General features: G+C 46.2%; 1 protein-coding gene and 1 long non-coding RNA gene across 2 annotated transcripts in view; one reads left to right on the forward strand and one right to left on the reverse strand.

Moving 5' to 3' along the window:
- CCDC63 (coiled-coil domain containing 63) overlaps positions 1–25702 on the reverse strand; it is a 29469-nt gene extending 3767 nt beyond the window's left edge. The window contains exons 1-8 of the mRNA XM_005897403.2: positions 25629–25702; positions 22019–22208; positions 16730–16849; positions 15913–16094; positions 14566–14747; positions 12803–13023; positions 8003–8077; positions 3531–3723 (exon numbers count right to left, since the gene is read on the reverse strand). Of these exons, the coding sequence (XP_005897465.2) occupies positions 3531–3723; positions 8003–8077; positions 12803–13023; positions 14566–14747; positions 15913–16094; positions 16730–16849; positions 22019–22208; positions 25629–25687 (1222 nt within the window). The 5' untranslated portion in view covers positions 25688–25702. The remainder of the gene's footprint in view (positions 1–3530; positions 3724–8002; positions 8078–12802; positions 13024–14565; positions 14748–15912; positions 16095–16729; positions 16850–22018; positions 22209–25628) is intronic.
- On the forward strand, positions 5106–8054 carry LOC138991485 (uncharacterized). Its single transcript, XR_011467452.1, has 3 exons — positions 5106–5227; positions 6193–6376; positions 7820–8054. It is a non-coding gene; the product is annotated as an uncharacterized lncRNA (long non-coding RNA).
- Positions 25703–27704: the final 2002 nt, after the last annotated feature.

Raw genomic sequence — 27704 nt, forward strand, 5'->3', positions numbered from 1 at the left:
CAGGAAGCAACAGTTAGAACTGACATGAAACAACAAACTGGTTCCAAATAAGGAAAGGAGTACATCAAGGCTGCTTATTTATTGTCACTCTGCTTATTTAACTTATATGCAGAGTACATCATGAGAAACACTGGGCTGGAAGAAGCACAAGCTGAAATCAAAATTGCCAGGAGAAATATCAGTAACCTCAGATATGCAGGTGACACCACCTTATGGCAGAAAGCGAAGAACTAAAGAGCCTCTTGATGAAAGTGAAAGAGGAGAGTGAAACAGTTGGCTTAAAACTCAACATTCAGAAAACTAAGATCATGGCATCTGGTGCCATCACTTCATGGCAAATAGATGGGGAAACAATGGAAACAGTGACAGACTATTGTGGGGGCTCCAAAATCACTGCAAATGGTGATTGCAACCACGAAATTAAAAGATGCTTGCTCCTTGGAAGAAAAGCTATGACCAACCTAGACAGCATATTAAGAAGCAGAGACATCACTTTGCCAACAAAGGTCCATCTAGTCAAGGCTATGGTTTTTCCAGTAGTCATGTATGGATGTGAGAGCTGGACTATAAAGAAAACTGAGCACCATAATTGATGCCTTTGAGCTGTGGTATTGGAGAAGACTCTTGAGAGTCCCTTGGACAGCCAGGAGATCCAACCAGTCCATCCTACAGGAAATCAGTACTGAATATTCATTAGAAGGACTGACGCTGAGGTTGAAACTCCAATACTTTGGCCACCTGATGGGAAAAGGTGACTCATGTGAAAAGGCCCTGATGCTGGGAAAGACTGAAGGCAGGAGGAGACGGGACGACAGAGGATGAGATGACTGGATGGCATCACCGATTCAATGGATATGAGTTTGGGTAAACTCCAGGAGTAGGCAATGGACAGGGAGGCCTGGTGTGCTGCAGTCCATGGGGTCGCAAAGAGTCAGACACAACTGAGTGACTGAACGTAACTGATGAGAGTGAATAACAGTGGGTACAGCAGGACCAGCCTCAGATGGAGCAGCAGAGAGGGGCCTTGCTGGAGAGAGGACATTTAACCTGAGATCTGAGAATGAGGAACTGGGTGTGGGATAAGTATCCTAGGAACAGCCCATGCAAAGGCCCTGAGGTAGAATTAGTTGGGGGAGAGATTTGGAAATACAGAGAGGAGAACAGTGTGGCCACAGGAGGTGAGCAAAGAGGAAGAGCAGGACAAGAGATGATGAAAAATGTAAGCAAGGGGACTTCCCTGTGGTCCACTGGTTAAGAACCCACCTGCCAATGCAGCGGACACCAGTTCGATCCCTGGTCCAGGAAGATCCCACATGCCTGGGGCAACTCAGCCTGTACACCACAACTACTGGGTCTGAACACCCTAGAGCCTGGGCCCCACAATAAGAGGAGCCATTGCAATGAGAAGCCCGTGAACTGCAATTACGAGTAGCTCCCTGCTCACCACAAGAGGAAGCCTGCACACAGCAGTGAAGACCCAGGGCAACCAAAAATCAATAGTAAGTAAATAATTTTTAAAAAATGTAAGCAGGGGCCAGGCTATAAAAAAGTTGATAGGCTGCGGGTAAGAAAGAGTTAATACAGCAAAGTCTGACTTCTCTCCTTTGAAAAGGTTGCTTAGCAGTTTGGTCCTTGGACAGTATCAGGGAACTTGGATTTCAGGAAGGTCCCCACCACCATTAACTGTTAAGAGAGGCTCATCATGCCTTTGTTGTTGTTCAGTCGCTCAGTCGTGTCGGACTCTTTGCGACCGAGGACTGAATCACACCAGGCTTCCCTGTCCTTCACTATCTCCCAGAGTCTGCTCAAACTCATGTCCACTGGGTCAGTGATGCCAGCACTTTAATCTGTCTATTAAAAAATGTAGCTTATGCTATAAATACTTGCTGTTCTTTCTGGGGTCTGGAACTGGGGTATGTGCCAGGCTGGAGGTGCCTGTATGATCGGCCTCCCCGCCGCCCCCCACCCCCTCGCCAAGCAATGAGTAGCCAATGAGCTTCCCTGGTTGACACCATTTCACTTGTGTTGTCACAACTCATGGCTGGTGGGGATTAAGCACATCCTGGGAGACGACCCTTGGAAGCTTGCTCTTGATTTCCTCCATGCTTTCCCCCAAGCTCCTTTTTCCTTTACTGATTTTGCTTTGTACCTTGTGGCTATAATAAATCATAGCCATGAAAATATGACCAAAGGCTGAATCCAGGAGCCCTCCTAGTGAATACCTGAAACTGACGGGAGGGAGGCGTCTTGGGAACCTCCCAAACACAGATGGTATTAAGAACCTTCGATTCTATTCTAAGAGCGGTGGAAGTCATTCATTCTAAACTGGCATGATCTCTGTGGGTGCATCTCCCTCTCTCTCCTGATCTCAAGGCCTAGAAATGTGTATTACAGTTAATAGGCATTTGCTACATGCCAGGCACTGCTCTGAGCACTTTATTTCTTTCTTCCCAATCTGAATGCTTTTCATTTCCTTTTATTGCCTTACTGCATTATCGAGGACCACCAACATAATACTGAATAGGAGTTGTGAGAGCAGACATCCTTGCCTTGTTCCTGATCTTAGAAGAAAAACATCCAGTTTTTTTTTTTTTTTTTTTCACCACTAACTATGAGGTTAGCTGCAGGTGTTTCTGGAGATGCCTTTTATCAGGTAGGGAACTTCCCTTCTAGTTCTAGTTTGTTGAGAGTTTTCTTATTATGAATGGATATTGAATTTTGTCAAATATTTCATTCTGTATCTATTCACATGATCATGTAACTATGTCTCTAAGAACTACTTATTTATTTAACCTTCCCAACATTTTTTAGATGAAAAAACTGAGGCACAGAGAGGTTCAGAAGATTTCCCAGATAATTCCCTGATGGTTCAGTGGTTAAGCATCTGCTTTCCAACACAGGGGATGCAGGTTTGATGCCTGTTCAGGGAACCAGGATCCCACATGCCACGGGGCAACTAAATGCTACAACAAAGATCCCAATTGCTGTAACTAAGACCCAATGCAGAGAAGGCAATGGCAACCCACTCCAATACTCTTGCCTGGAAAATCCCATGGGTGGAGGAGCCTGGTGGGCTGCAGTCCATGGGGTCGCTAAGAGTTGGATACGACTGAGCAACTTCACTTTAACGCATCGGAGAAGGAAATGGCAACCCACTCCAGTGTTCTTGCCTGGAGAATCCCCGGGACGGGGGAGCCTGGTGGGCTACCATCTATGGGGTCGCACAGAGTCGGACACCATTGAAGCGACTTAGCAGCAACAGCAGCAAAACCCAATGCAGCCAATAAAGAAATATGAAACACACACACAGACTCAAAAATCCATGTTTAAAAAAAAAAAAACAGTTGCCAAAAGTCATACAGCTAGTAAAAGTAGAACCATGATTTGAACTCAAGCAGGTTGGCTTTAGTGCCAAGGCTTTAGTGCCAGGCTTCACCACCAGGCTCACTACCTCCAAAAGAACAAGTCCTTGTGCCTGCTCATAGAAATCTCTGGAAATGGTTGCTAAGAGTCTAGTGGGCTTGACTCACCAAAGTACTGCGGGAGGTTGATATCCGTGACTTTCCCCGTCTCCCCTAACTGCACCAGGATCTTGGTGGCATCACAATTTATCTTCTTAAACAGGTTCTCCACTGAGTTCTTGAGATACTCTAAGGTCTTGGTGATCTCCCTGTAGTCATTCTCGTACATGTCTGCCTCCTCCGTGGTCTTCTTCAGTTTCTCCTATGGCAGACCCCCAGTTCCCATCCAGGTCATCCAGGTGGCCACTCTGGCTGGGCTCAGCCCTCATATGTGAGAGTCTGAAACAGGGTCTCCAAACTGCAGGTTTGCAAACCTCTAAGGGGCTTCCCTGGTGGCTCAGACAGTAAAGAATCCACCTGCAGTGCAGGAGATCCAGGTTCGGCCCCTGGGTTGGGAAGATCCCCTGGAAAAGGAAATGGCAACCCACTCCAGTATTCTTGCCTGGAGAATCCCCATGGACAGAGGAGCCTGGCTGGCTACAGTCCATGGAGTCTCAAAGAATCAAACACGACTTAGAGACTGAACTGAACTGAACTGAGCGACTAACACTTTTCATACAAGGGGTTGCAAGAACAATTTAATGGGCCTCAATCCACATTTTTTAAGTGAAATAAAATAGATCAGAAAATAAAGAAAGACAGGAGAAGATGCTAGTATGCACTGGAAGTAGTGAGGATAGATATTATTTAATGTAAAGATTTGTTTCACTTACATATGTGTATGTGTGTGTCTGCATGTCTACTGGATTGCAGCATTTTTTAAAAGCTGTTGACTCATTTTTTAAAAATGAAGGCCCACGGGAAGAAATATATTTACATTGCAGTCCAATACATTCACACACTGTTGTTCAGTCGCTAAGTTGTGTCCAACTCTTTGTGACCCCATAGACTGGAGCATGCCAGGCTTCCCTGTCCTCCACTGTCTCTCAGAGTTTGCCCAAGTTCATGTGCATTGAATCAGTGATGCCATTCAACTGTCTCATCCTCTGCCGCCTTCTCCTTTTGCCTCCAATTTTACATGTGTGTTGCTGCTGCTAAGTCACGTCAGTCGTATCCGACTCTGTGAGACCCCATAGACGGCAGCCCACCAGGCTCCCGTCCCTGGGATTCTCCAGGCAAGAACACTGGAGTGGGTTGCCATTTCCTTACATGTGTGTATTTATATACATTTATCTAATCAAATGAAATTAAAGTTTCACAAATCAATATTCTTATTGTGTGTTCTAATATTTTCCATTCTGTCTGTTCTATTCCGTCTTGTTATCTTTAAACGCTGTGGCAATCCAACAAACCGATTTCACCATTCAGTTTAAATCACATTACTAGAGATCAGCGGTTCTCAAAGTGGCGTCCCAGGACAAGCAGCAGCAGCTCCATCAGGGAACTTGTCAGAAATGCAGGTTCCTGGGCTCCAGTCCAGACCAACTCAATCAGAGGCTCTAGGTGTAGGCTCAGCAACAATCTGTGTTTAATGAACCTCCAGATGGTCCTGACACATGGTAAAGTTCGAGAACCTCTGTGAGTCCACTGATCACAATTTCAGTTTCACATTGGTATCACCTGGGAGCATTAAAACATTGGCTGCCCAGACCCCAGCCTCAGACATTCAGACATCCTGGTCTGGAGTGCCGCCTCGGCACTGGGAACTTTAAAGCCTCAAAGGTGATTCTGACTGGCAGCCCAGACTTGAGAATCGCTGCTCTAGGGTAAGTGCTTTGACGGCTTCCCACCTCTCTCCCTGGTTCTCAGCTTGCAAAGGTGAACTTGGGCCCTGGAAGGATCAGCCTTGTCCCTACTAGCTCCATATGGACCATTCCAAACAAGGATCCCAGAAGGGCCCTACCCACACTCCCATTTCCAGGTGAGGGAACTGAGGTTCTGAGGCAAGGGAGAAGGAAGCTGTGATTTGAACTGTCCCTCAACCACCACACCGGGCAGCTTCCTCTGTCCCAGCCACTGGAATATTCAGTTCCCAGGGCTGAATTTCCTCAGATGTCAGCCAGAGCCCCTCCTCTCATTCTAAAGGTGCAGTAAAAGATCACATGGTTAAAAACGCTTTTTAACAGCCTGATGTGATGTTGATAACACATGTATGTGTGTGCATGCTCAGTCACGCCCAACTCTCTGTGACCCTCTAGATTGTAGCCCACCAGGCTCCTCTGTCTATGGAATTTTCCAGGCAAGAATACTGGAGTAGACTGCCATTTCCTCCTCCAGGGTATCTTCCCGACCCAGGCATCAAACCCTCATCTCTTGTGACTCCTGCATTGGCAGGCAGATTCTTAACTGCTATGTCACCTGGAAGGCTTGGTAACACATGTCCGGCACCTAAAATGTTCCGAGCACTTTACACACACCTTCTTAACTAATCCTCACAATTGCCCCAGTTTCCAGATGAGGAATACTGAAGTCAGAGAAGATAAGTGAACTTGTGCTTACGTCATTTGTGTTGAGTTGTCTAAGAACCTGACCTTGGGCTCTTTATTTAAGCAATTATTTAGTAACAAGATGATGGTGACTTGAGGCTTTATTGACTCACAGGATAAACAACAATAATGATAGTTATGTTTATAGTTCTCTGCCCTGCAGTATGCCAGGCATGTACATGCAGGATTTTATTCAATCTTCACAGCCCTACAAAGTGAGTACAATTATTATTCCCATTTCACAGGTGACAAAACTGAGGTTCAGAGAGGTTAAGCCAACTTTCTCAAAGTACTAACATCAGGAAGTAACTCTTCTGGGAATCATACCCACGCCTTTGTTCCCAGGACCTGGTTGCTTAATTTCTATGCTAAACCTCCGGTGAAAGGACTGATTCCACCACTTCTCTCAGAGGGGACAATGAATGGAAGGTGAGTAGAAAAGGTTCCAAGAGTAAAGGAGATGGGCGTGATCTTTAGTAGGGGGTAAGAAAAGTGGTTCTAAGTGAGCCCATTGCTATTAAAACAAATTCTTTTGCTAAGAGTATTTGCATTTGAAAAGAGGCTCCAGGAAAGCCCAATGAACAAAGAGTTACTGGAGGACTTCAGACAGAGGTTGGGCGATGCTTGGGGTTGTTTGATCAGCCTCTCCAAGCTGTATCCCCCATTAGGCCTTCAAAACCCCACGATGCAGAGCAGCAACAGTCCCAACCCCAAGGAAGCATGTGAACACTGAGTGGCCAAGAGTCAAGGATGTGGGATGCCAAGTATGTGTCCAACTTGAGGGGGGTCTCCTTGAACTTGGGCCCTGCCTGCAAGTCTACTTTCCCCATTCCCGAATCCTGGGAGAAGTTGCTGAGCCTGAGAGGTGCTTTGCTGCCCTCCAGTGGTGCATTAGAGAATGGCAGGGCCGTCCCTGTTCACCACCTGCAATGCCAAGAACAGAAATCAGCTACAGAAAAAGGAAGGGAAATGACGGGTGAGCATAGTTCCTGGGACAGGAACTACTGGATTAGAACAGGGCTTTGCAATCAAACTCTGTGGTTCATATCTTTCTCAGACACTTGCTATCCATTCTCCCCTTATACCTTAATAACAAAATGGTTATCATTTCAGTGTAGCAATGTGCCAACTAAAAGTTGTATTTCCAACCATCCTTTGAAATAGGAATGGCCAGTAAGACACAGATACAGATGCTATTGACTGAAAATTCAAGGAAAGAATTTTTAAGCTGACTAAATCAATTAGCAAGGCCTTTTTTGCCCTCCCTACTTTCTTTCTGCTTGGAATGTATATGTGATGGCTGGACCATAATACAACCATGAGGCATCGTTGGGAATGTAAGCCACACACTAAAGATGGCAAAACTGGAAGGAGAAGCCTGATTTACTGATAACATCATGACCGGCCCTAAAGTGCTAATCTCCAGATTTACATTTTAACAAAGTAAATAAACTTCTATTGCACAGACAGTTATTTTGGGTCCCTATTATTAGCAGCTGAATGCAATGCAAAGCTCATACAGTATTGCAACTCCATGATGATGGGGATTGCTTCTCTGAACCTCAGTTTCCTCATCTGTAAAATAGATCATATCACCTACTTCATAGTGTTGTTGTGAGGATTAAATGAGATAGTGCAAGCCAAGCCCTTAGCCCAGTGTCTTGTGCATAGTAATTGCTCAGGAAATGCTCGTAATTACTATTATTGATTGAGAACAGGCCACAGCTAGGACAAGGGAGAGAGAGAAGTAAAGACAGAGGCAGAGATCTGTTTGGAACTCAGGGATGAAATTACCGGCACAAGGGCCTGGGATAGGCTTCCTGACGTGGGAGAGTCTTTAAAATGGAAAAAGCAAGCCTTTGTCTTTTTTAGGAACAAAAGTTTGCAGCAACATCTGCAGCAGAGGCTGCCTGTGACAAGGAGTCATAACATGTCAAGACATGACTCAGGCCAGTAGTCACAGGACAGACATCTTACTGCTACTGAGAATCAACTGACAGGCCATCAGACAGACAACAGAGACTCCCAAGCCCTCCCTCCCCAGGCTGGTCTTACCTCCAGCTCTCTCAGGATGGAGTAGCTGTCATCATGGGATGATTTCTGCTGGGATCGCAAGCGCAAGATCTCATTCTGCTCAGGAGAGAACGAGACAATAAGGAAAAGTGGAGTCCCCCTTCCTAGCACACCTCAAAATGAGCCAGTGCCTTGAAGAGTTCATGAGGACTTATTTCATTTTTTAAAAAATATCTAGAATATATTTTATTTTTAATTGGAGGTAATTGCTTTACAATGCTGTGTTTATTTCTGCTGTACACAATGTGAATCACCTATAAGTACATATATATCCCCTCCCTAGAGAGGATTTCAGAGAAGGCAATGGCACCCCACTCCAGTACTCTTGCCTGGAAAATCCCATGGACAGAGGGCCTGGTGGGCTGTAGTCCATGGGGTCGCGAAGAGTCGGACACGACTGAGCGACTTCACTTTCACTTTTCACTTTCATGCATTGGAGAAGGAAATGGCAACCCACTCCAGTGTTCTTGCCTGGAGAATCCCAGGGACGGGGGAGCCTGGTGGGCCGCCGTCTATGGGGTCGCACAGAGTCGGACACGACTGAAGCGACTTAGCAGCAGCAGCAGCAGTGAGGATTTAAATTATCCATTTCAAGAAACCCCAGAACCCCTGGACCCCTCTTAGGTCGATGGAAGTTTTCTGATGCTTTTTAAATTAAAAGGAGGATGAGGGCATGAGTGGGTGGGTGCTTCTTCCTTTCTGGAGAATTGCCTATAATCAATAGGATTTGCTGCAATGGTGGCAATGTCCTATCTGCACTGTCCAGTACCGCAGCCATTAGCCACGCACAGGCACAGAGCTCTTACAATGTGGCTAGGACCAATGAGGAACTTATTTTTGGATTTAATTTAAATTGATTTAAACTAAAATCTCCCATGTTGGTGGCTACGGTAATGGACAGACAGCTCCAGAGCAGGGGTTCTACAACTCTACCGTGAATCAGAATCACCTAGGGGTTTGTGAAAACAGATATCTGGGCTCCACACCAGAGCTTCTGATTAAGTATGTCTGAGTGAGGCCCTGTGCTGTGCTATGCCTAGTTGCTCAGTCATGTCCAATTCTTTGCAACCCCATGGACTATAGCCTGCCAGGCTCCTCCATCCATGGGGATCCTCCAAGCAAGAATACTGGAGTGGGTTGCCATCCCCTCTTACAGCAGATCTTCCCAACCCAGGGATTGAACCCAGGTCTCCCGCATTGTAGGTGGATTCTTTACTGTCTGAGCCACCAGGGAAGCCCAAGAATATGGAGCTTATCTCTTCTTCCGGGGAACTTCCTGACCCAGGAAGTTCCTGGGTCTGAGCCACCTACTGTCTGAGCAACCAGGGAAGCCCAAGAATATGGAGCTTATCTCTTCTTCAGGGGAACTTCCTGACCCAGGAATCGAACTGAGATCTCCTGCATTGCAGGTGGATTCTTTACCAGCTGAGCTACCTGGGAAGCCTGGGTGAGGCCCTAGAACGCACATTTCTCGCAGGTTCCCAGGAGATGCTGCCACAGTGGTGGCCCAGGGGCCAGATCTGAGAACTCCAGGGCTAGAACAGTGTATCCAAATGTAAAAGGCATGCACTTTTTGATGGGGCAATACCATTTCCAGGAATCTGTCCCAAGAAAATAGTAGGACATGTGGGCAAAGGTGGCCACTCAAGGCTATCCCTTGAGTTATTATTCATTATCTCCATTAGGAACAACCTGAATGTCTACTGGTTGTTGATTGGTTAAGTAAATAATGGTACATTTATATCATGCAGGGAAAGGGTCTCAAATTAAAATACAATTTAAATGCATATTCCAGGGTTATTTTCAGAGAATCTAGGTTTGTAGGTATGAGACAGGGCCTGAGGAATCTTCTTTTTTAAGAAGCATCTTGTGATATTATTACTACAGAGCATCTAGGGAGCATATAGGGGCTCCAGAAGTCACTATAAAGAACATAGGAATAAAAAGTTTTTTAAAATTATGTAAATTTACTTAAAATAAATAGAACCATAGATGATATTGGGTAAAACTGTTGGAGAAAAAAAGTTTATAAAACAGCAAACTATTTTGTTCGCTGCCACATTACCAGTATCCTTCAAAAACCTTCCCTGCGATACTGGAGATGGCCACCAGAGGGAAGTGGCGAAGCGCCCAAACGGGAGGTGGCACACTCAGAGGCCACCTGGGCTCCTCTTGCTTGAGACTGGTCTGGTCTCTTCAGAGCAAATGAGACCCCAGCTCCTCTCAGCAAAGGAGGGAGAGTATGGTCTGACCAGTTTATAGGGGCAGTGCACTCAGCTTCCTGTGAGAATGTGGGCTGGAGTTGTCAGATCTGATTTTTCTAGAGAAACCAGAAATCCACATTTTCATGTGGAATATCCTGACTTTTAAATGTTGGCAACTCACTAATTTTAAAATTTGGGTATGAAGGAGGCCAAGCAACAGAACAATGAAGGCTGTATTCATCAGTTTATGACCTCTGACTCCAGCCCTCTAGGTAAGAGTGAAGTCAGATGTTAGAATCCTAAATGTTTTTGACTTAAATCTGAACCCTACTTTGGGCAGAGGTGCCACAAGAGGGCAGAGATAAGGTCTCAAACACCCCCTCCAGTAACCCATCTCACCTCCACCCCCTTCATCCAGAACCACTCCATGTCATCTGTTTTATATACTCATGTTTCCCCATACCCTAGTTTAGAGAAAAACTTCGGTAGCTTTTAAGGAAAGCTTGGAAACTACTACTCCAGTCCGAATATGTCATTCTACAGGTGGGGAAACTGAGGCCCAGAGAAGGCGGGAGTTTGGCCATCTTTCCTCAGACACACTTGTCCTCACAACAGAGACAGGCTGTGTGGCTGAAGAAGAAAGGAGAGTGCCCTCAAGGTGACTGGGAAGGTCAAGGTCAGTTGCTGCTGCCTCCCACTGTGTGCAGGGCAGTCCTGGGCTTTGGGAATGGACAGGGCACCCACGAGGGCACCTGTCCTCTGGAAGACAGGCCTCCTCTCCCCTTAGCTCTCTGGGCCACCCAGCCAAAGGAGGACCCCAGCTGGACAGTGGAAGGAGAATGAGATTGGGGGTACTTGCCCACCCTCCTGGCAGGTCATTCGTTTGGCTACCGGCCACCAGGAAAGACACACAGACAGCCTTCTCCACATACCTGCCTCCTGGTTCCAGAAACTGCTCCCTCACCTCACCCATTCTGGAGCTCAGCTATGCGATTCTGCACATTCCCTCTTTAATTTCTTTAGACCTTTGTAAATAGTCTCTTTTTTAAAAGCTCACCTCTCTTTACCCATTTTGGGCATGCCATCTGTTTCCTGTGACAGCCCACCTCCGTTTCCACGTGTCAGCTGTACTATTATTATCTATCATTATTACTATCTATTAGAAGCTTTCTTTAAATTGACCAAATTTTGTGTAGTTTGTTTATCACTATTTGTTTACTGTTATTTTTACTACCTGGGCTACCCAGGTGGTGCAGTGGTAAAGAATCCACCTACGAATGCAGGAGACTCAAGAGGGGCAGGTTCGATCCCTGGATCAGGAAGATCCCCTTGCCTGAAGAATCCCATGGACAGAGGAGCCTGGTGGGCTACAATCCACGGGGTCACAAAGAGTTGGACATGACTGAGCAACTGAGCATGCACAGATATTACTACTACTTACCACCCTCAGGAATCCTCTCTATAGAATCACAATGCTCTGCAAGCTGTTCTTTCTAATCCTCATTAAAATTAAATTCATCACTCATTTTGAAAAAATTAAAATGTTTTCCCCTGTCTTCTAGCTACTGTCTACTTGCATGTGGCCCCGCCTTCAGGAAATGGTGACATTGCAAAAGGAAGGGCTCCCCTAGGTTCCCACCCAGCACAGGGACCTCAGAGGGAAGAGTAATGAGTTCTCAGAGGAGGTGACATTTGTCAGGACTAATGGCTGGTATTGCATCAGAAGAAAAGTGGGAGGGGTGGGGAACAGCATGAGGGAAGTTTCAGAGAAGGGAAACAGGGGGCAGCTGGGACTGGCAGCTGATGGGAGTGCCTTGAGGGTCGTGATGAGAGCTGAGCCTGCAGGGGCAGGTTGAAGCCAAATTCTGAAAGGACTGGAGTGTCATGCTAAGTTTAGACTCTCTCTGTGCAGAGAGTTCCAAAGGCTGTTTATGTGTGTTCTGGGGAGTAAGCAGCAGTTAAGTTTGGGAAATTACAGGTTCAACAAAGGTAAAGAGTTTCTTTACTGCAGGACTTATCAGAGCCTTTACTATGCTCACGTACATCAGTTCTCTCCAAGATCAACTTACCATCTCTCCTCAATTCTACAAAGCTGTTTATTGACAGGGGTCAGCCAGCTCTTAAGGCAAAGGGCCACATAATCAGTATTTTGGATTTTTCAAGCCACCTATGGTCTGTCTTGCATATTTTTTTCTCTTACAACCCTTTAAAAATGTAAAAAACAATCTCAGCTCATGGGCTGTGCAAAAACAGGTCAAAGGCCATATCTGGCTGTGGCTATAGTTTACTGAACTCTGGATTATAAGACATACCATGGATTTTAAATGTCACTTCTCAGGGGTGAGGGGACATGAACCTATTAAGTGTATGTATCAACTGAAAGACAAATACCAGTTTCAGGAAGGCTAAAATGTAGAGGGGAGAACACTGGGGGAATATAGTATTTCCCAAACTTTTTTTGACTTGAAGTTCTTTTTTCTGCAGAGCAGCTCAAAGAGTGTTCTGAGGAACCTGCCTTGGGGAAGGCTACTGTGGGAGCAGGTGGGCCCCTGGGCTGGGAAAGGAGAGGTGCCCCGACCTGGATTCTCTCTATCTTCTTGTGCATCATCTCCATGTCATTGTTGAGCTCTGTGACATATGTGAACCGAGCAAAGTTCTTCTCCTCCTTGGCCAGAAACTCCTCGATGAGCTGATTCAGGTTCCCAGTCTTTGAGAGTTTCAGCAGCCGGAGGTGAGCCACCTCATAGCTCTCAAAACTCGCACCCTTGCTCTTCTTCCCATACTTCTTTGCCTTGAGAGCTAGAAAAGGAAGAACCAGCAGCTGTGAGTCTGAAAGGGAAGCCGCTCAGAGCACAGCCTGGCAGAGGAAAGAGCTGCATAACATTATCACCGTGCCCCAGGGAGGGGGCTAGACTTTCCCAGGACAAGGAGGGGGAAAATGAGAGATGAAGTTTCTCAGAAACACACTTCTAGCCATACAGTGCAAATGAGAAGGTAGAAAGGGACAGAAGGGCTAAAAGACCAAAAATCAAATGCAGCTACACAGGGGGCCCTCTGAAGAGCTCAGATCTCAACCTGTTCAGGACAGAGTTAACATAGCAGCCCTGAGACTGCTCTGCTTAGAAAGGTCTGTTTGCAAGGCTGGCCCTTCACCTTCATCTGGGAACTTAAATGGTGAACATTTCCCTACACTGATATAAAACTGTCCGCAAATGGTTAAGAGTGGCTCCTGTGCCCTGACTGTATGGACAGTGTGGCCGAACACCTGCCCTCCTGCTGGGAGCCTGGAATCTTGGGATGTGCTGGGGAGAGAGGGCCTACACGACCAGCCCCCAGTAAGAATCTTGGGCATCGAGTCTCTAACGAGCTCCCCAAATAGATGACTCTTCACATGTGTTGTCAAAATTAGAGGCTGGAGGAATTAAGCATATCCTGTGTGACTCCACTGGGAGAAGATCCGGGAAGCTTGTGCCCGGTTTCCTCTGGACCTCGCCCCGTGCACCTTTTCTCCCTGCTGATGTGTCTACATCATAGCCATGTTTGCAATGATGTGCTGAGTCTCGTGAGTCCTCCTTCAGAATCTCCAAACATGGATAGGGCTGTGGCAACCTCCAATAAAACAAGTTGCTCCTCTAAATAATAGAAGCAGAGCCACAAGGTGAGGACATACCCTGTAGGTTAGGGATGGCGGATAAAATCCAACTCATCTAGCTAAATTTGAATTTCAGACAAACAATGTATTTTTTTACATAATTCTACATATTTATTTATTTATTTTTAATTTTATTTTATTTTTAAACTTTACAATATTGTATTGGTTTTGCCAAATATCGAAATGAATCCGCCACAGTATACATGTGTTTCCCATCCTAAACCCTCCTCCCTCCTCCCTCCCCATACCATCCCTCTGGGTCGTCCCATTGCACCAGCCCCAAGCATCCAGTATCGTGCATTGAACCTGGACTGGCGACTCGTTTAATACATGATATTATACATGTTTCAATGCCATTCTCCCAAATCTTCCCACCCTCTCCCTCTCCCACAGAGTCCACAAGACTGTTCTATACATCAGTGTCTCTTTTGCTGTCTCATATACAGGGTTACAAACAATGTATTTTTAAAAGTATAAATATGTCCTAGTTGTAGATAAACCACAAATAATTCTTTAGTGTAAGTGTCTTTCAAATATTGCATGGGACTAAAATTTTATTCTTTGTGTATCTGCAACTTAAATTTAATGGTGTCTTGTATTTTCTTTGCTAAATTTGGCAACCTTGCTACAAGGAGACTTGGGCACCTTCAGTTGAGAGAAAGAGGTATTCGGTGGAGAGAGAGATATACCTTCTTCCTTTTTGGACTGCTCCTCGAATTCAAGACGATCATTCAGCTTGATGAGCAAGAAGGATTTGAGCTTGGTCTCATGATCGTAGACACGCTCCAGCTCTCGGATCTCCAGGTTGTACTGAGAGATGTCCTTCTGCTGGCGGTCCTTCATGGCAGCCATTCGAGCCATGGCTTCCAGCCTGGGTGGGGGGAGGGGAGCACAACAGAGTCTGAGTGTCCAGAGGCTCCTTCCTTCTCCCCCACTTCTCCCTACCAGTCCAGACGGACTTCATTCCTGGGCAGTGATCATCCCTTCTTTTAATCATGGAGATTCCTGGGAGTAGAGGAACCACCTTCCTCACCTGAATGACAGGAGCTCACAACTCTAGACCACCGTCAGGAAATGATTTTCTATCGTCATCTCTGTCACCATCCTTATCATCATCACTACCACCACTGCCGTCAGCACCACCATCAGCATCACCATCACCCCATTACCACTACCAACACCATCACATCACCACCATCAGTATCATCAAACATCACCATTATCACTATCACCATCATCATCACCCCTTGTCAAGTAGAATACTATGCCCCAGCCACTCCCTTATATACTCATATGTTTTAATATTTATTTATTTGGGCTGCCCCAGGTCTTAGTTGTCACACGTAGGATCTTCGATCTTCATCGTGGCATGCAGGATCTTCTTAGCTGCAGCAAGCAAACTCTTAGTCTCGGCATATGGGATCTAGTTCCCTGGCCAGGGATTGAACCTGGCTCGCTGATTGGGAGTGTGAAGTCTTAGCCACTGGACCACCAGGGAATTCCCTATACTAATACTATTTAATCCTCACTTCCACCCAAAGAAGTCCTACAATGAATTAGTGGTGATGCAGCCAGGGTTCAAACCCAGATCTCTCTGGCTCCAAAACCTGCACTCTTCACATGTGAACTGCATGCCTTTTGCCCCTCCGGGGGTGAAGCTGGAAAACAGTCCAGACTGAGAGGGATCCCTAGGACTACAGGCAGGGACACCTGGTGGAGATGATACAGAATAGGGGTTTAAATCTCAGCTCCACCACATCTGCCACTTACCCGGATCTCAGGTAAGCATTTTGACATCTCTAAGCCTCCATTCCCTGGCCTGTAAAATGGGGATAATAACTCCTAGGGTTGTGGTGAGGGTTGAAATACTACCCAGAGCATCTAGCATCATGCTTGGCAGACACACAACCAGGGCTCGGACTTACGATGATGATGGTTTCAGGTTCCTCAACGCATAAGCACAGCGGGTAGAGGGGTAAGAAGCCCAACAGGTGGCTGAGACATCTCTGCCCCCAAGAGTCTCTCCCCCAGCCTACCTCTGCTCGTAGGCCTGCGCAGACTGCTCGATGGCCACATTCATTGTTTTCTTCTGCGTCAACAGGCGCCGACGAAGATGCTGGTAGACGTTGTCGTAAGCAGCCTTCTCATGCCTCAGGTCCTCGATCTCCTTCCGGAGCTTCGCGTTGGTGGTCAGCATCTGGTCAAAGTGTACAGTGACCTGCGAGGAGGGCTGCGCTTCAAAACGAGGCTCACTCCTGGGGCGCGAGACAAGCTTCCAGAAGGCAGCCGGAGCGTTGAAGCGTCTTCCCCGCACCTCCCACCCCAGGCCCACAGAACCACGGTTGGAGCACTGCCTGGTCTGTGTGTACACCATCGTTCACCTTCTCCTGACTCAACCAATGAAATGTATGCCTGCTAATGGCTTCACGGACATCATTCTTTCCTTCTCCCAAGGGAGGGAGAGCTGTTTGCAGAGATTTTGTTTGGCCGCATTGCACCATGTGGGATCTTAATTCCCCATGTCCCGAGTGCATTCATGCACATGTGCTGTTGTGTCCAACTCTGTGCAACCTTATGGACTACAGTCCACCAGGCTCCTCTGTCCATGGGATTTCCCAGGCAAGAATACTGGGAAATACTGGGGTGGGTTGCAAAGTCATTTCTCCAGGGAATCTTCCCGACCTAGGGATCGAACGCATGTCTCCTGCACTATAGGTGGATTCTTTACCACTGAACCATAGGGAAAGCCCTTAGTTTCTCAACCAGGGATCAAACCTGTGCCCCCTGCAGTGGAAGCAGAGAGTCCTAACCATTGGACAGCCAGAGAATTCCCCCAGAAGACACCTTACGTACAAGATTCAAACGGGTTTCCAAAATGTGGATCTGTTTTTGCAATTTCCGGGGGTTATTGGCCTCCTGTATTTTTGTGAAGATCTGTCTTTGGTTTACAATTTTTTTCTCCATCTGAACAATCTGAAAAAAAGAGAGAGAGGGAAAAACCCAGCTGTGTTAACATCTGTATGGGGACAAATGCAATAGTTCACTAACTCAAGCATGCTAAAACAAAAACTACCATGTTATTTCTTTTCCTATGAATAGAATTTGAATTTCTCTCTTGGATGTGGACTCAGTCAGTTTGGGACAAAATGAGCAACTAAGAGTTTTTATTCTCACTTGTGCGTGTAAATTTCACTCACATATGGGCAAAAATTTCACCTGATCCTAAACCCACTGTTTTCCTGGAGAAATGGCATTGATTCTCTCAAGAAGCCTTCTGTAACCTTGTTTTTGTTTGGTTGGCAGGTTTTTTGTTTGTTTCTTTTTCTGACTCTTACAATAATGGGGATGCTAGCAACCCTTAAAGAGCAGGTCATGAGGTGTCAGACACCCTGCAACATGTAAGACAGCACCAGACATCCAAAAAATTGACCCCCATCCCTTGTGACTGTTCAGTGCACCTTGGATGTCAGGCAGGTGAAAATCCTCTCTATAATCTTCTGTACCTAGAATCAAATTGTCTTTTGCATATACACACACAACATTTTTCATTCTTTTTTTTTTTTAACTTTTGGCTGTGCTGGGTCTTTGTTGCTGTGCATGGGCTTTCTCTAGTTGCAGAAAGCAGGGGCTACTCTCTAGTTGCGGTGCACAGGCTTCTCATTGCTGTGACTTCTGTTGCTGCAGAGCACAGGCTCTACAGTGCACATGCTTCAGTAGTTGGGGCTCTTGGGCTGTAGAGCACAGGCTCAACAGTTGAGGAGCATGGGCTTAGCTGCTCCGCAGCAGGTGGGATCTTTTCCAGCCAGGGGTGAAGCCCACGTCTCCTGCATTGGCAGATGGACTCTTTACCACTGGACCACCAGGGAAGTCCTTTCATTCAGTTTTAATAGGCAAGCATCCAGGAATGGAGTCGCTGTATAAATCAAGAGAATGTTCATTGATTTGTCTGGAACTTAACCAAGAGTTGGCCATCATTTTGGAAATCTTGACACCAGCACAACCTGGATCATCTTCTGGTTTTTGTTTGGCCATGCTGTGAGGCTTGTGGGCCTCTTAGTTCCCTGACCATGGATTGAACCTGGGCCACTGCAGTGAACACAGCAACTGCTAACCACTGGATGGCCAGGGAATTCCCATGGATCATCTTCTTTGAGTTGTGGATACAACAAGCCCAAATCAGTGTGCAGTGTGGAATCTGGCCCACTGCCTGTTCTCATAAAGTCTTACTGGCACACAGCCATGCCCATTCTTTGCATTGTCTATGGCTGCTTTCAGGCTATGAAGGCAGAATGGAATAGCTGCAGCACAGACCACGTGGCATGTAAAGCCAGAATATTTACTATCAGGCCCTCTGTGGAGCAATTTGCCAGCCCTGTTCTAGATAAGTCAGGCCAAAACATGAACATATCGAAATACATATAATTTAAGTATAAATAGCTTTCCTTTATGTTTCCTTTATATTATAGTTATAGCATCATATTGATTTAAAAGAAGAAGGGTAAAGGATTATATCATATATAAATTTTACTTCAGGATTTTAAAGGAGGTATTATAAAATATTTGCTGTTAAAAAGAGGTGCTGGCAGTTGAGTGATTCATAATTTCAAGTGTCAATGACTAGAAAATGATTAAGTTCATTTAGGCTCAGGACTTGTTAAAAATATGCTTTCCTCAGAAGAACTTCCTCTGCTTTTATGGGCACAGATCTCAGCAGCCTCCCTTAAGGGGTAGCAGCTTGTATCAATTAGGAACACATGCAACAACAAATTACAGAAAGCCTGGCTAAATAGTGGTTTAAACAAATTATGGTTTATCTTTCTCTCATAATACATTGATGGCTTAGGTTCAGTAACAGAAGGATGTAAGGACAAGATCTGTATAATTCACCTGACTTCTCCCTCAAAACATGGCTGCCACAGCACCAGCCTTCACAGTTATGTTCCATGGAGGAAAACAGAGGAAGAAATACAGATGAAGGATAAGACCTATATCTAAGACGTTTGCTCCTTCGAAGAAAAGCTATGAAAAATCTAGATATTATACTCAAAAGCAGAGACATCACTTTGCCAACCAAGGTCTAGTCAAAGCTATGGTTTTTCCAGTAGTCATGTATGGATGTTAGACAATAAGGAAGGCTGAGCGCTGAAGAACTGAGACTTTCAAACTTGAGAGTCCCTTGTACAGCAAGGAGATCAAACCAGTCAACCTAAAGGAAATCAACCCTGAGTATTCATTAGAAGGACATATACTGAAGCTGGAGCTCCAATACTTGGCCACCTGATGCAAAGAGCTGACAATGGAAAAGACCTTGATGCTAGGAAAGACTGGATCTCACACAAAGGAAAAGTGGATCTCACACAAAACTGGCAAGGTATAGAAATGCTGCTTATGATTGACATCAGCCAGGTTTTGGACTTTAGCTGGAACACACTGTCTCCCTCCCCCACAAATTCCCTCAGAGCAAAATCAAATTGCTTCATCAGTGCTGACAAAGTCAGGTTCAAGTCAAGCCAGGTTCCTTTTCCACTTGGCTCTCCTTTCCTGTTCTATGCACCAGGCAACATCCTCAACACAAACCCACTCCAGCTCTCTTCTGATATAAAACAAATGACTTGCTTTGATTTATGGGAGGGTAGCGTCCTCCCCCATATATCAGGTGTGGCCTCTGCAGCTCTGAAGGGCTGCCTGTCCCTGCCTGAGCTGACCCCTAGAGTCCTCAGGTTCCAGCTCCTTGCCAGAGAAGTTATGGCATCAGCTCTTGTGACTAAATTCAGAGCTGTATTCCCTTTGGCACCTTTATGTCAGACACTGCTTTTGTGATGCTGAAAGTAATTAGGCTTCAGCCCAATGGGAGACATTACCCAAGCCTGTAGGTGAAGGGGAAGTGCACTGCTACACGAGATGCCCAGCAGGAAGGCATCAGCTTATTAATTATTCTGTGAGGCCAAGCAGGGCCCAGTGGTATCCTTGCCTCCAGTGACCCCTTGAAAGGACAAAGTTCTGGACACTGTGTGGTGGACACAGCAGGAGGGGATCCTGGGAGCTGGGATGGAATTAGACCAAGAGGGTTTTTGTGCTGGGCAGTGAGTGCCATACTCTTTGGAGGATTAGCAAACTAAATCGCCTTTTCTAATGTTTCTGAGAATCCACATCCCTGTTTCTTTTTTCAATTTTTCTTTGTTCACTTTTTAAAGCATTTTTTTTCCTTTGATGTGCACCATTTTTAAAGTCTTTACTGAATTTGTTACAATATTATGGGTTTTTTTTTTAATGTTTTGGTTTTTTGACCGCAAAGCATGTGGGATTTTAGTTCCCCAACCAGGGATCGAACCTGCACCGTCTGCATTGGAAAGCAAAGTCTTAATCACTGGACCACCAGGGAAGTTCCCTCTTTGTTCACGTTTATTGCCTTTTTCTCATACATTCATATATTCATTCATTCACTCATTCATCAATGTTTATCAAACCGCCGCTTGATGCCAGACAACAGGGGTATGACGGTATCCAAGACAGAGTGGCCCCTTCCCTCAGGGAACCTACAGTCTAGGACTGGAAGCAACCCAGGAAGCATGTTGAGTCCTAGAAGAGGGGAGACAGAAGATAATTTGGACACACACAGAAGGGGCACATAGCAGAGAAAAATGAAGGGACAATTATCCTGCATAAACAGCATTTGAGCTGAGACCTAAAGGATGAATAAGACTCCTGCAAGCAGAAAGGATGGGGCCCAGCATTCCAGGCAGAGGGAACAGCATGTGCAAAGGCAGAGATGAGACACAGCACTGTGGGTCCATAAAGGCAGCCAGTGTGGATGGAGCACAGAGGACAAGGGAGGTGGGGGTATTTACTTCAGGTTCCAGAGTGCCCTACTTCTCTGAGTACCCCCACTGAGTGTGCTATTTGTTCCTGGCCAGGAACCTAATACCAGGGGGATATACTTTAAATTGGAAAGAGGCCATAGAGAAGGCCTCCCTGAGACCTGAGAAAGTCACCTTTAGGCTGAGAAACGGAGAAGGCAAATGGCACCTACTCCAGTACTCTTGCTTGGAAAACCCCATGGACGGAGGAGCCTGGTAGGCTGCAGTCCATGGAGTTGTGAAGAGTCGGACACGACTGAGCAACTTCACTTTCACTTTTCACGTTCATGCATTGAGGAGGAAATGGCAACCCACTCCAGTGTTCTTGCCTGGAGAATCCCAGGGACAGGGGAGCCTTGTGGGCTGCCATCTCTGGGGTCGCACAGAGTCGGACATGACTGAAGCGACTTAGCAGCAGCAGCAGCAAGCTGAGAAAAAGATAAGCAACTAGGGTGAGGCATTTGGGGGCAGCATATGCAAAGGCCCTGAAGTGAGAAAAGACAGCATTATTTGCGGGGCGGGGGCGGGGGAGGGGTGGAGAGAAAGTCTTTTGCAGCTGGAGTGAGAAGACTTAAGGAAAGAATAACATGGGATGAGCCTAGAGGGGTAGGCAGGGGCTAGATTACATAGGGACTTTCAAACCACAGTAAGGGATGAATGCTGTCCAGCAAATGTCTCTAGCTCTTTGTTTTCTGGATCCATGAGGACTGCACTTCCTAGGCCCTTTTGTGAATGGGTAGAGTTGACTATTTTTGGATGGGTATGGGCTCTGGGGGTATTTATGGGTTCTGTAGACTGTCTTGAGTCAATGGGTCATGAGCAGATGTGACACACTGGAGCACTCAATTGCCAGGGTGAGACCCTCAGGATCTCATTTTTTTCTACCACAACCCCTGGCAATGTCCAAGATGGGGGCTAACCCATCAGCCTGGCCGCAGGATGAGAGGATTTAAGAGCCCCTAGCCAATCCACAATAGACCATAAATCATGTACGAAAAAGAAGCCTTTGTTGTTTTAAACCACTGAGTTGGGGAGAGGGAGTGTTTGTTACTGCAGCATACCTAACCTCTCCTGACTGATACAGTAAGGATTTGGGAGTTTATTCTAAGTGTAATAGGGAGGCACTGGAGACCACAGTGGGGAAATGGATCAACAGAACTGAGAGATTAGGGGTTACAATGGTGGTAGAGACAGGTTTAGAAAGGCCAGCAGTGCAGCGTGTGGTGGGGAGCACACCTTCCCCTTGCTCAGTGTTCTGGTTAACCCTTTAAGAGAAAGACCACACCTTCTCATCCAGTTCAGCCAACAGCAGTTTCATTGATTTAATCAGGGCCTCGTAGTCCTCCTTAGTTTGCAGCAGGAAACGCAGTTCCAAGTAGTTTTTCTCATTGAGATCCAGGTTCCTGGAGGACTTGATGAGATTCAAAAGCAGGGTGATCTCATCCTGCTCCTCCTGCAGGGTCTTGATTTCCTTGCTGTTGGGAAAGCAGCACATGATGAACTCTGAACCCCTGGCTTTGCCTGGATTGGACACTCCAGGCCCCTTGACCCTGAAAGGACACTCAGAGAGGTACTTCCCAACCCAGAGAGTTGGAAGGAACTCACACAAGGTCTCTAGTCCAGGTCCTGAACTTACATCACCTCTGACCCAGTTCACTGCAACTTCCACTGCTCTGCGCCCTTCTCTGAGTGATACCTTTTTTTTCCTCCTCGGAACAATTTGCAGCTGTGCCTGTCAGAACCCATTACCTAGACATGGTGGGAGCCCCCAAGTTTTCTTTTGCCAGCAGCTCACTGGCATCTGTCTGATGTTGCAGACCTTCTTTTCCAGCTTTCCAGCCAATTATCTCTGGTAATGACAGGCAAACCCATCAGACAGGATCTTTCGACTGTGCATCAACACAGAGCTGCACAGGAACCTCTAACCCCCACCAGCTCCTCTACTCGGGGGCTAATGATTTACGAAATTGGCTGACATGAGTCTTCTTTCTCTCCCTTGTCTACTCCGGAGAAGAAAGGGGGTCGAGGACATGGGCAAATGCAGACTTTGAAAAGAAAAGAAGGCTCGGGCGACTGCACAGCAATTGAACAATGTGAAATGGCACAGAGGCCGAATTTCTTGCAAAGTCCTTGCAGCCTATTCCTACTTTTCAGTGCGATTTGCAGGCTTGCTGCCTCAACGTCCTTTGGAAGCTTGGAGAAATGCAGCATTTCAGGTCCCAACCCAGGACCTACTGAATCAGAATCTGCTTTGCAACAAGATCCTCAGGTGACTTCTATGCACTTTAAAGTTTTGGAAGCACCACTCTAGAACAGTAAAGAACATTCAAGGGCAAAAGGTCTGCAAAGACTTTTCTATTAATGATAAAAAGTAAATATTTTAGGTTTTGTGGGCCAGAGGACCTCTGTTGCATCTACTCAACAGAGCAACCATATGAAACACAACAATGAATAGGTGTGGCTATGTGCCAATAAAACTTCATAAAAACAGGCAGCCAGTAAGACTTGGCTCATTAGCCACTACTGCTCTAAAGCAGCACTGTCCAGTAGATTATTCTGCAGTGATGGAAATGTTCTCTAGTTGCTCTGTCTGATAGCATCCACCAGGCACATGTGGCTACTGAGCACCTGAAATGTGGCTGGTGAAACTGAAGAACTGAATTTCTAATTTTATTAACTGTAACTAATTACCAATGTAAATGGCCACATGCTGCTAGGGACCACCAGAGAGCACACCTAGTTCTAGAGCATCTTGGCTTCTAAACCTGGCCCTTGGGACTTCTCTGCCCCTCTTAAGCCCCTCATGGGAGGGGTTTTTGTAAAGCTACAGAGAAAAAAGAGAGAGAGCAGGATAATCCATCAAAGACAGGCTTTCAGGGTGTAGTAAGGTCAGAAAAAAAGCAAAACAAAGGTTTGTCCATCTTTAGGCAGGGCTGGGAGTGCAGTGAGGGGAGTGAGGTGCTTCAAAAATTAAGGAGGTCTTCACTTTCAGGGTGGTGTAGGTGCAAGGTCAGCGCTGGGGAAAAACACTTCCTTAAATATTGTACCCTAACCACCTCACTTAGCTCAACCCAGTTTTCCTCCTATTTGGGGGTGTTTATGTCTACTCTTTCACTCCCCTCCCCCGCTCCAGTTCCATCACAGTGAAACCAGATCAAATGGGCTGGGGTAGGGTAGAGTAGGATGCAGAAGAGTAAGAAAGATTCAAGAAAAACTGAAGACACACCAGGAAGCAGGCATTCCCTGATGCCCACACCAAGGACAGACTGTGAATCAAGGTCTCCAGGCACAGAAGTGCAGGCTGTGGACTGCACAGCCCAAGGGAGCACCATCTACTTGAAAACATATCACCGATTTGCTGACTTATTGTACTTTTCTGAGAGACAGTTCAGCTCAGTCGTTCAGTCATGTTCAACTCTTTGCGATCCCATGAACCGAAGCACGCCAGGCCTCCCTGTCCATCACCAACTCCCAGAGTCCACCCAAACCCATGTCCATTGAATCGGTGATGCCATCCAACCATCTCATCCTCTGCCGTCCCCTTCTCCTCCTGCCCCCAGTCCCTCCCAGCATCAGAGTCTTTTCAAATGAGTCAGCTCTTCACATCAGGTGGCCAAAGTATTGGAGTTTCAGCTTCAACATCAGTCCTTCCAATGAATATTCAGGACTGATTTCCTTTAGGATGGACTGGTTGGATCTCCTTGCAGTCCAAGGGACTCTTAAGAGTCTTCTCCAACACCACAGTTCAAAAGCATCAATTCTTCGGCACTCTGCTTTCTTTATAGTCCAACTCTCACATCCATACATGACCACTGGAAAAACCATAGCCTTGACTAGACAGACCTTTGTTGGCAAAGTAATGTCTCTGCTATTCAATATGCTGTCTAGGTTGGTCATAACTTTCCTTCCAAGGAGTAAGCATCTTTGGTCATGTTTTAACAAAATCTCTTCATAACAATGATGTTTCCAACAGATGGCAGTAAAGAATCTTGAGAAAAGGGTGCCTTTTTCTAATTCACATAGTGATCCCATATTGACTAGCAGTGGCTCTGAGTAAGCAAATCCATGGAAAATCTAAAGAACTCCTCTAGCCTCTGAACTTCGAACATCATCTAACAGTCAAATTTTCTTTCTAACAACAGGCAGTTACTGCCTGTATAAACATTTTACATGTAGTTAAGGAATCACCTTTCCTTGGACAGAATCTAAGAATGCCTGTTTAACGTTTGTTTCTTCAATCCCTGAGAACACCTTTCTGTTGCCCAAGGAAAACTATACATAATTTCTCGGGCAACTCAATTTCAAATATTCAGTCTTGAAGATCCCAAAGGGCCACACAAGCAGGAAACATCCTGTGGGGTATCCACTGCCGGGTGATTTCCCCTTCTCTGGGAACTCCCCACCTTCACTGCTAGAACCGCTGGGGATACCCATAGCTATTTTCCATCCTATAGTTCAACCCCCAGACTACAGCTGATTGGGCCAGAAGCAGACACCAGACCCAAGCTGAGACAATCAGATTCTCCCTCTCCTGAGAATTCTGGGATGGATTCTCAGAATTCTGGAATTGATTAAGGACACTCTCTCTTTGTGGCCCTTGGTAGCTCAAGAATTGGAGGAAGCCATCTACCACCAGCCACAGCCGAGATTCAAGAGAAGGAAGAACAAAACCCATGTATTGAAAGAAACAGGAACCAGAAATGGCTTCTAGTTTGGATCCTTCCCTGAAACATGGGTGCTCTGCTCCCCTTGGGGTCCCCAAGACACCCTGAACTCTAAGAATATATCTCCTTTCCTCACTGAAGCTATCCCAGATGGGTCCATGCCCCAGAGGCCACATCAGAAGGCAAGCCCCATGAAACCAAAACCTCAAATTTTCTCTGACCATCACTTACCGCTGGTTCGTGATCTTCTGCTGGGAGCGGAAGTTAAAGGACTTCCGACTGTCCACCATCTTCCGGAACTGCTGCCTCAGCTTCCGAAGCTCCCCCTCAACCAGCTGCTCTTTGGTCTTCTCTGAAGGTTCCTGTGGACTTTCAGGGTCTTTTCTCCTGTGCTTTTTCTGGGTGATACAGGGTGGGTATTAAGCAACAGATTAGGTGACTAGAAAAGCCCACATTTCAACTCAAGGATGGAGGGCAAGAAGGGTGCTTGAGGCAGAGCTAGAGTTGAAAGACCACCCTTGGGTGATGTCAACTGCTTGTGTGTTACATGGAAAACCTGCCCTGGGTTGCTGGGGTGCAGAGGAGACTGGGTCTCATTATTACATACTGAAGAGGTGGCCTTGCTGTGTGACCTTGGGTGAGTCACTTAACATCTCTGAGTCTCCAGTCTTTCATCTATAAAATGGGTGCACACAGATTTGCTGTCAAAATCCCATAAGCTAATATGTATTTAGTGGACAACACAATGCCTAACCCCACAGTAAACCCTCTATATATAGGAGCTATTATTACCCACCGTTGGCATCTTGAAGGAATTGTGCTTTTCCTCTGTTCAGACACCGTACCCAAGGGAGCTCAAAGCCAGCAAGTGCTCCTTTCTCTCTCTGCAATGCCCTGTCCACAGTGGCAAAACAAAGAAAACTTGTGAGCCACCCCTGCTGGTGGTGCTGGACCCAGCAGCACCCTCTCCCTCCTCCCACAGTTTGGCACCAGAGGAGGACACGACAGATGGCTGCCCGGGTGTGAGAAGAGGCCTTTTTTTTTTTTTTTTTTTAAGCAATGTTTTCCTGAAACCTGTTCCTCTCACAATTTATTATTAGGAGCCAGGCAGATGGTTCTGGCATGTTGGTTACCCTCTTGCTCCCTGTGTTCCCAAAGAAGAGGGGCGAAATGGCATCAAGGCAGTGTGTCCTCTGATGGGGTTACATCGAAATTCACCCAGCTTCAGCCGTGAGGACAACCGTCCCTTGCTTTTAAAAGCAGGAGCCAGTGGTATGGAGAGGCATTAGGTATTCAGAGGCGGGAACAATGCTAATACTATGAGCCCATAGGGCTGTAAGATCCACTGCACCCCAAATTCCAGACTTCAGGAACTAAATTCCTAAACTAGAAACTCTGAGCTCTGCCACCCACTGAAGGTTCCTACAGTGCAGTGGTTTAAAGCATTGCTGTATCAACCATCAAATCTCAGCAAAAATTCCTCCGTGGCCACTTGTTAATTTGGACAAGTCATTTCAGTTTTCTGGGCCTTGGTTTCCTCATCTGGGAAACAGGAGAAATTCTAGAAGCCATTTCAGGTTGTTCAGCATGTAAAGCACTAAACCAGGCACAAAGTAAGAACGCAGTAAATGATACCTGTTATGATATGGTGTGATATGGGTCTTTTCATATGATGACAGTTCAGCATAAAAAATACTTATGTGGGCTTATGGGGCATCCAGCATTCCTCTGTCTCCTGTAGCAATACCTGGAATTTCCAGTAGGAAGCCACACCCTCCCTCACTCCTGGTCATTTCCGGATTGGAACCTGTGACTCTGGATGGGCCAATCATAGTGCCAGAACCCTGGCCAATCTGCATAATCTCAGGGCCCTGGCCTGAGGGATCAATTCCATGATCAGTCCATGACCCCAAGCAGAGTAAATGGTGGAATTTAAGCTTGCACATTCAGGAAGAGAGAAATTCTGTTTCCCGCTGCACTTTAACCTATGTGAATGAGGTTACGAGTGGCTGGCAACCATCTTGCCTCTTCAGGGAGCCTAAGAATAAAGCTATCTTGGAGGACAGAAGACAAACTCAAGAGAAATTTAACCTTGGGGGAATCATCTAAGACCCTGGATATAGCTAAGCCTGAAGATACTCTGGGTCATGTCCAATTACATGAATCAGCATATTCACTTAAAGTAATCCAAGATGAGTTTTCTGTTGCTTGCAACCAAATGAGTTCTCATGCCTGAAGTAACTAAATCTCTTCAGCACACAAACTAAGAGGCTGCTGCTGCTGCTGCTAAGTCACTTCAGTCATGTC

Source organism: Bos mutus, chromosome 17 (assembly GCF_027580195.1).
Source record: "Bos mutus isolate GX-2022 chromosome 17, NWIPB_WYAK_1.1, whole genome shotgun sequence".
Classification (NCBI taxonomy): domain Eukaryota; kingdom Metazoa; phylum Chordata; class Mammalia; order Artiodactyla; family Bovidae; genus Bos; species Bos mutus.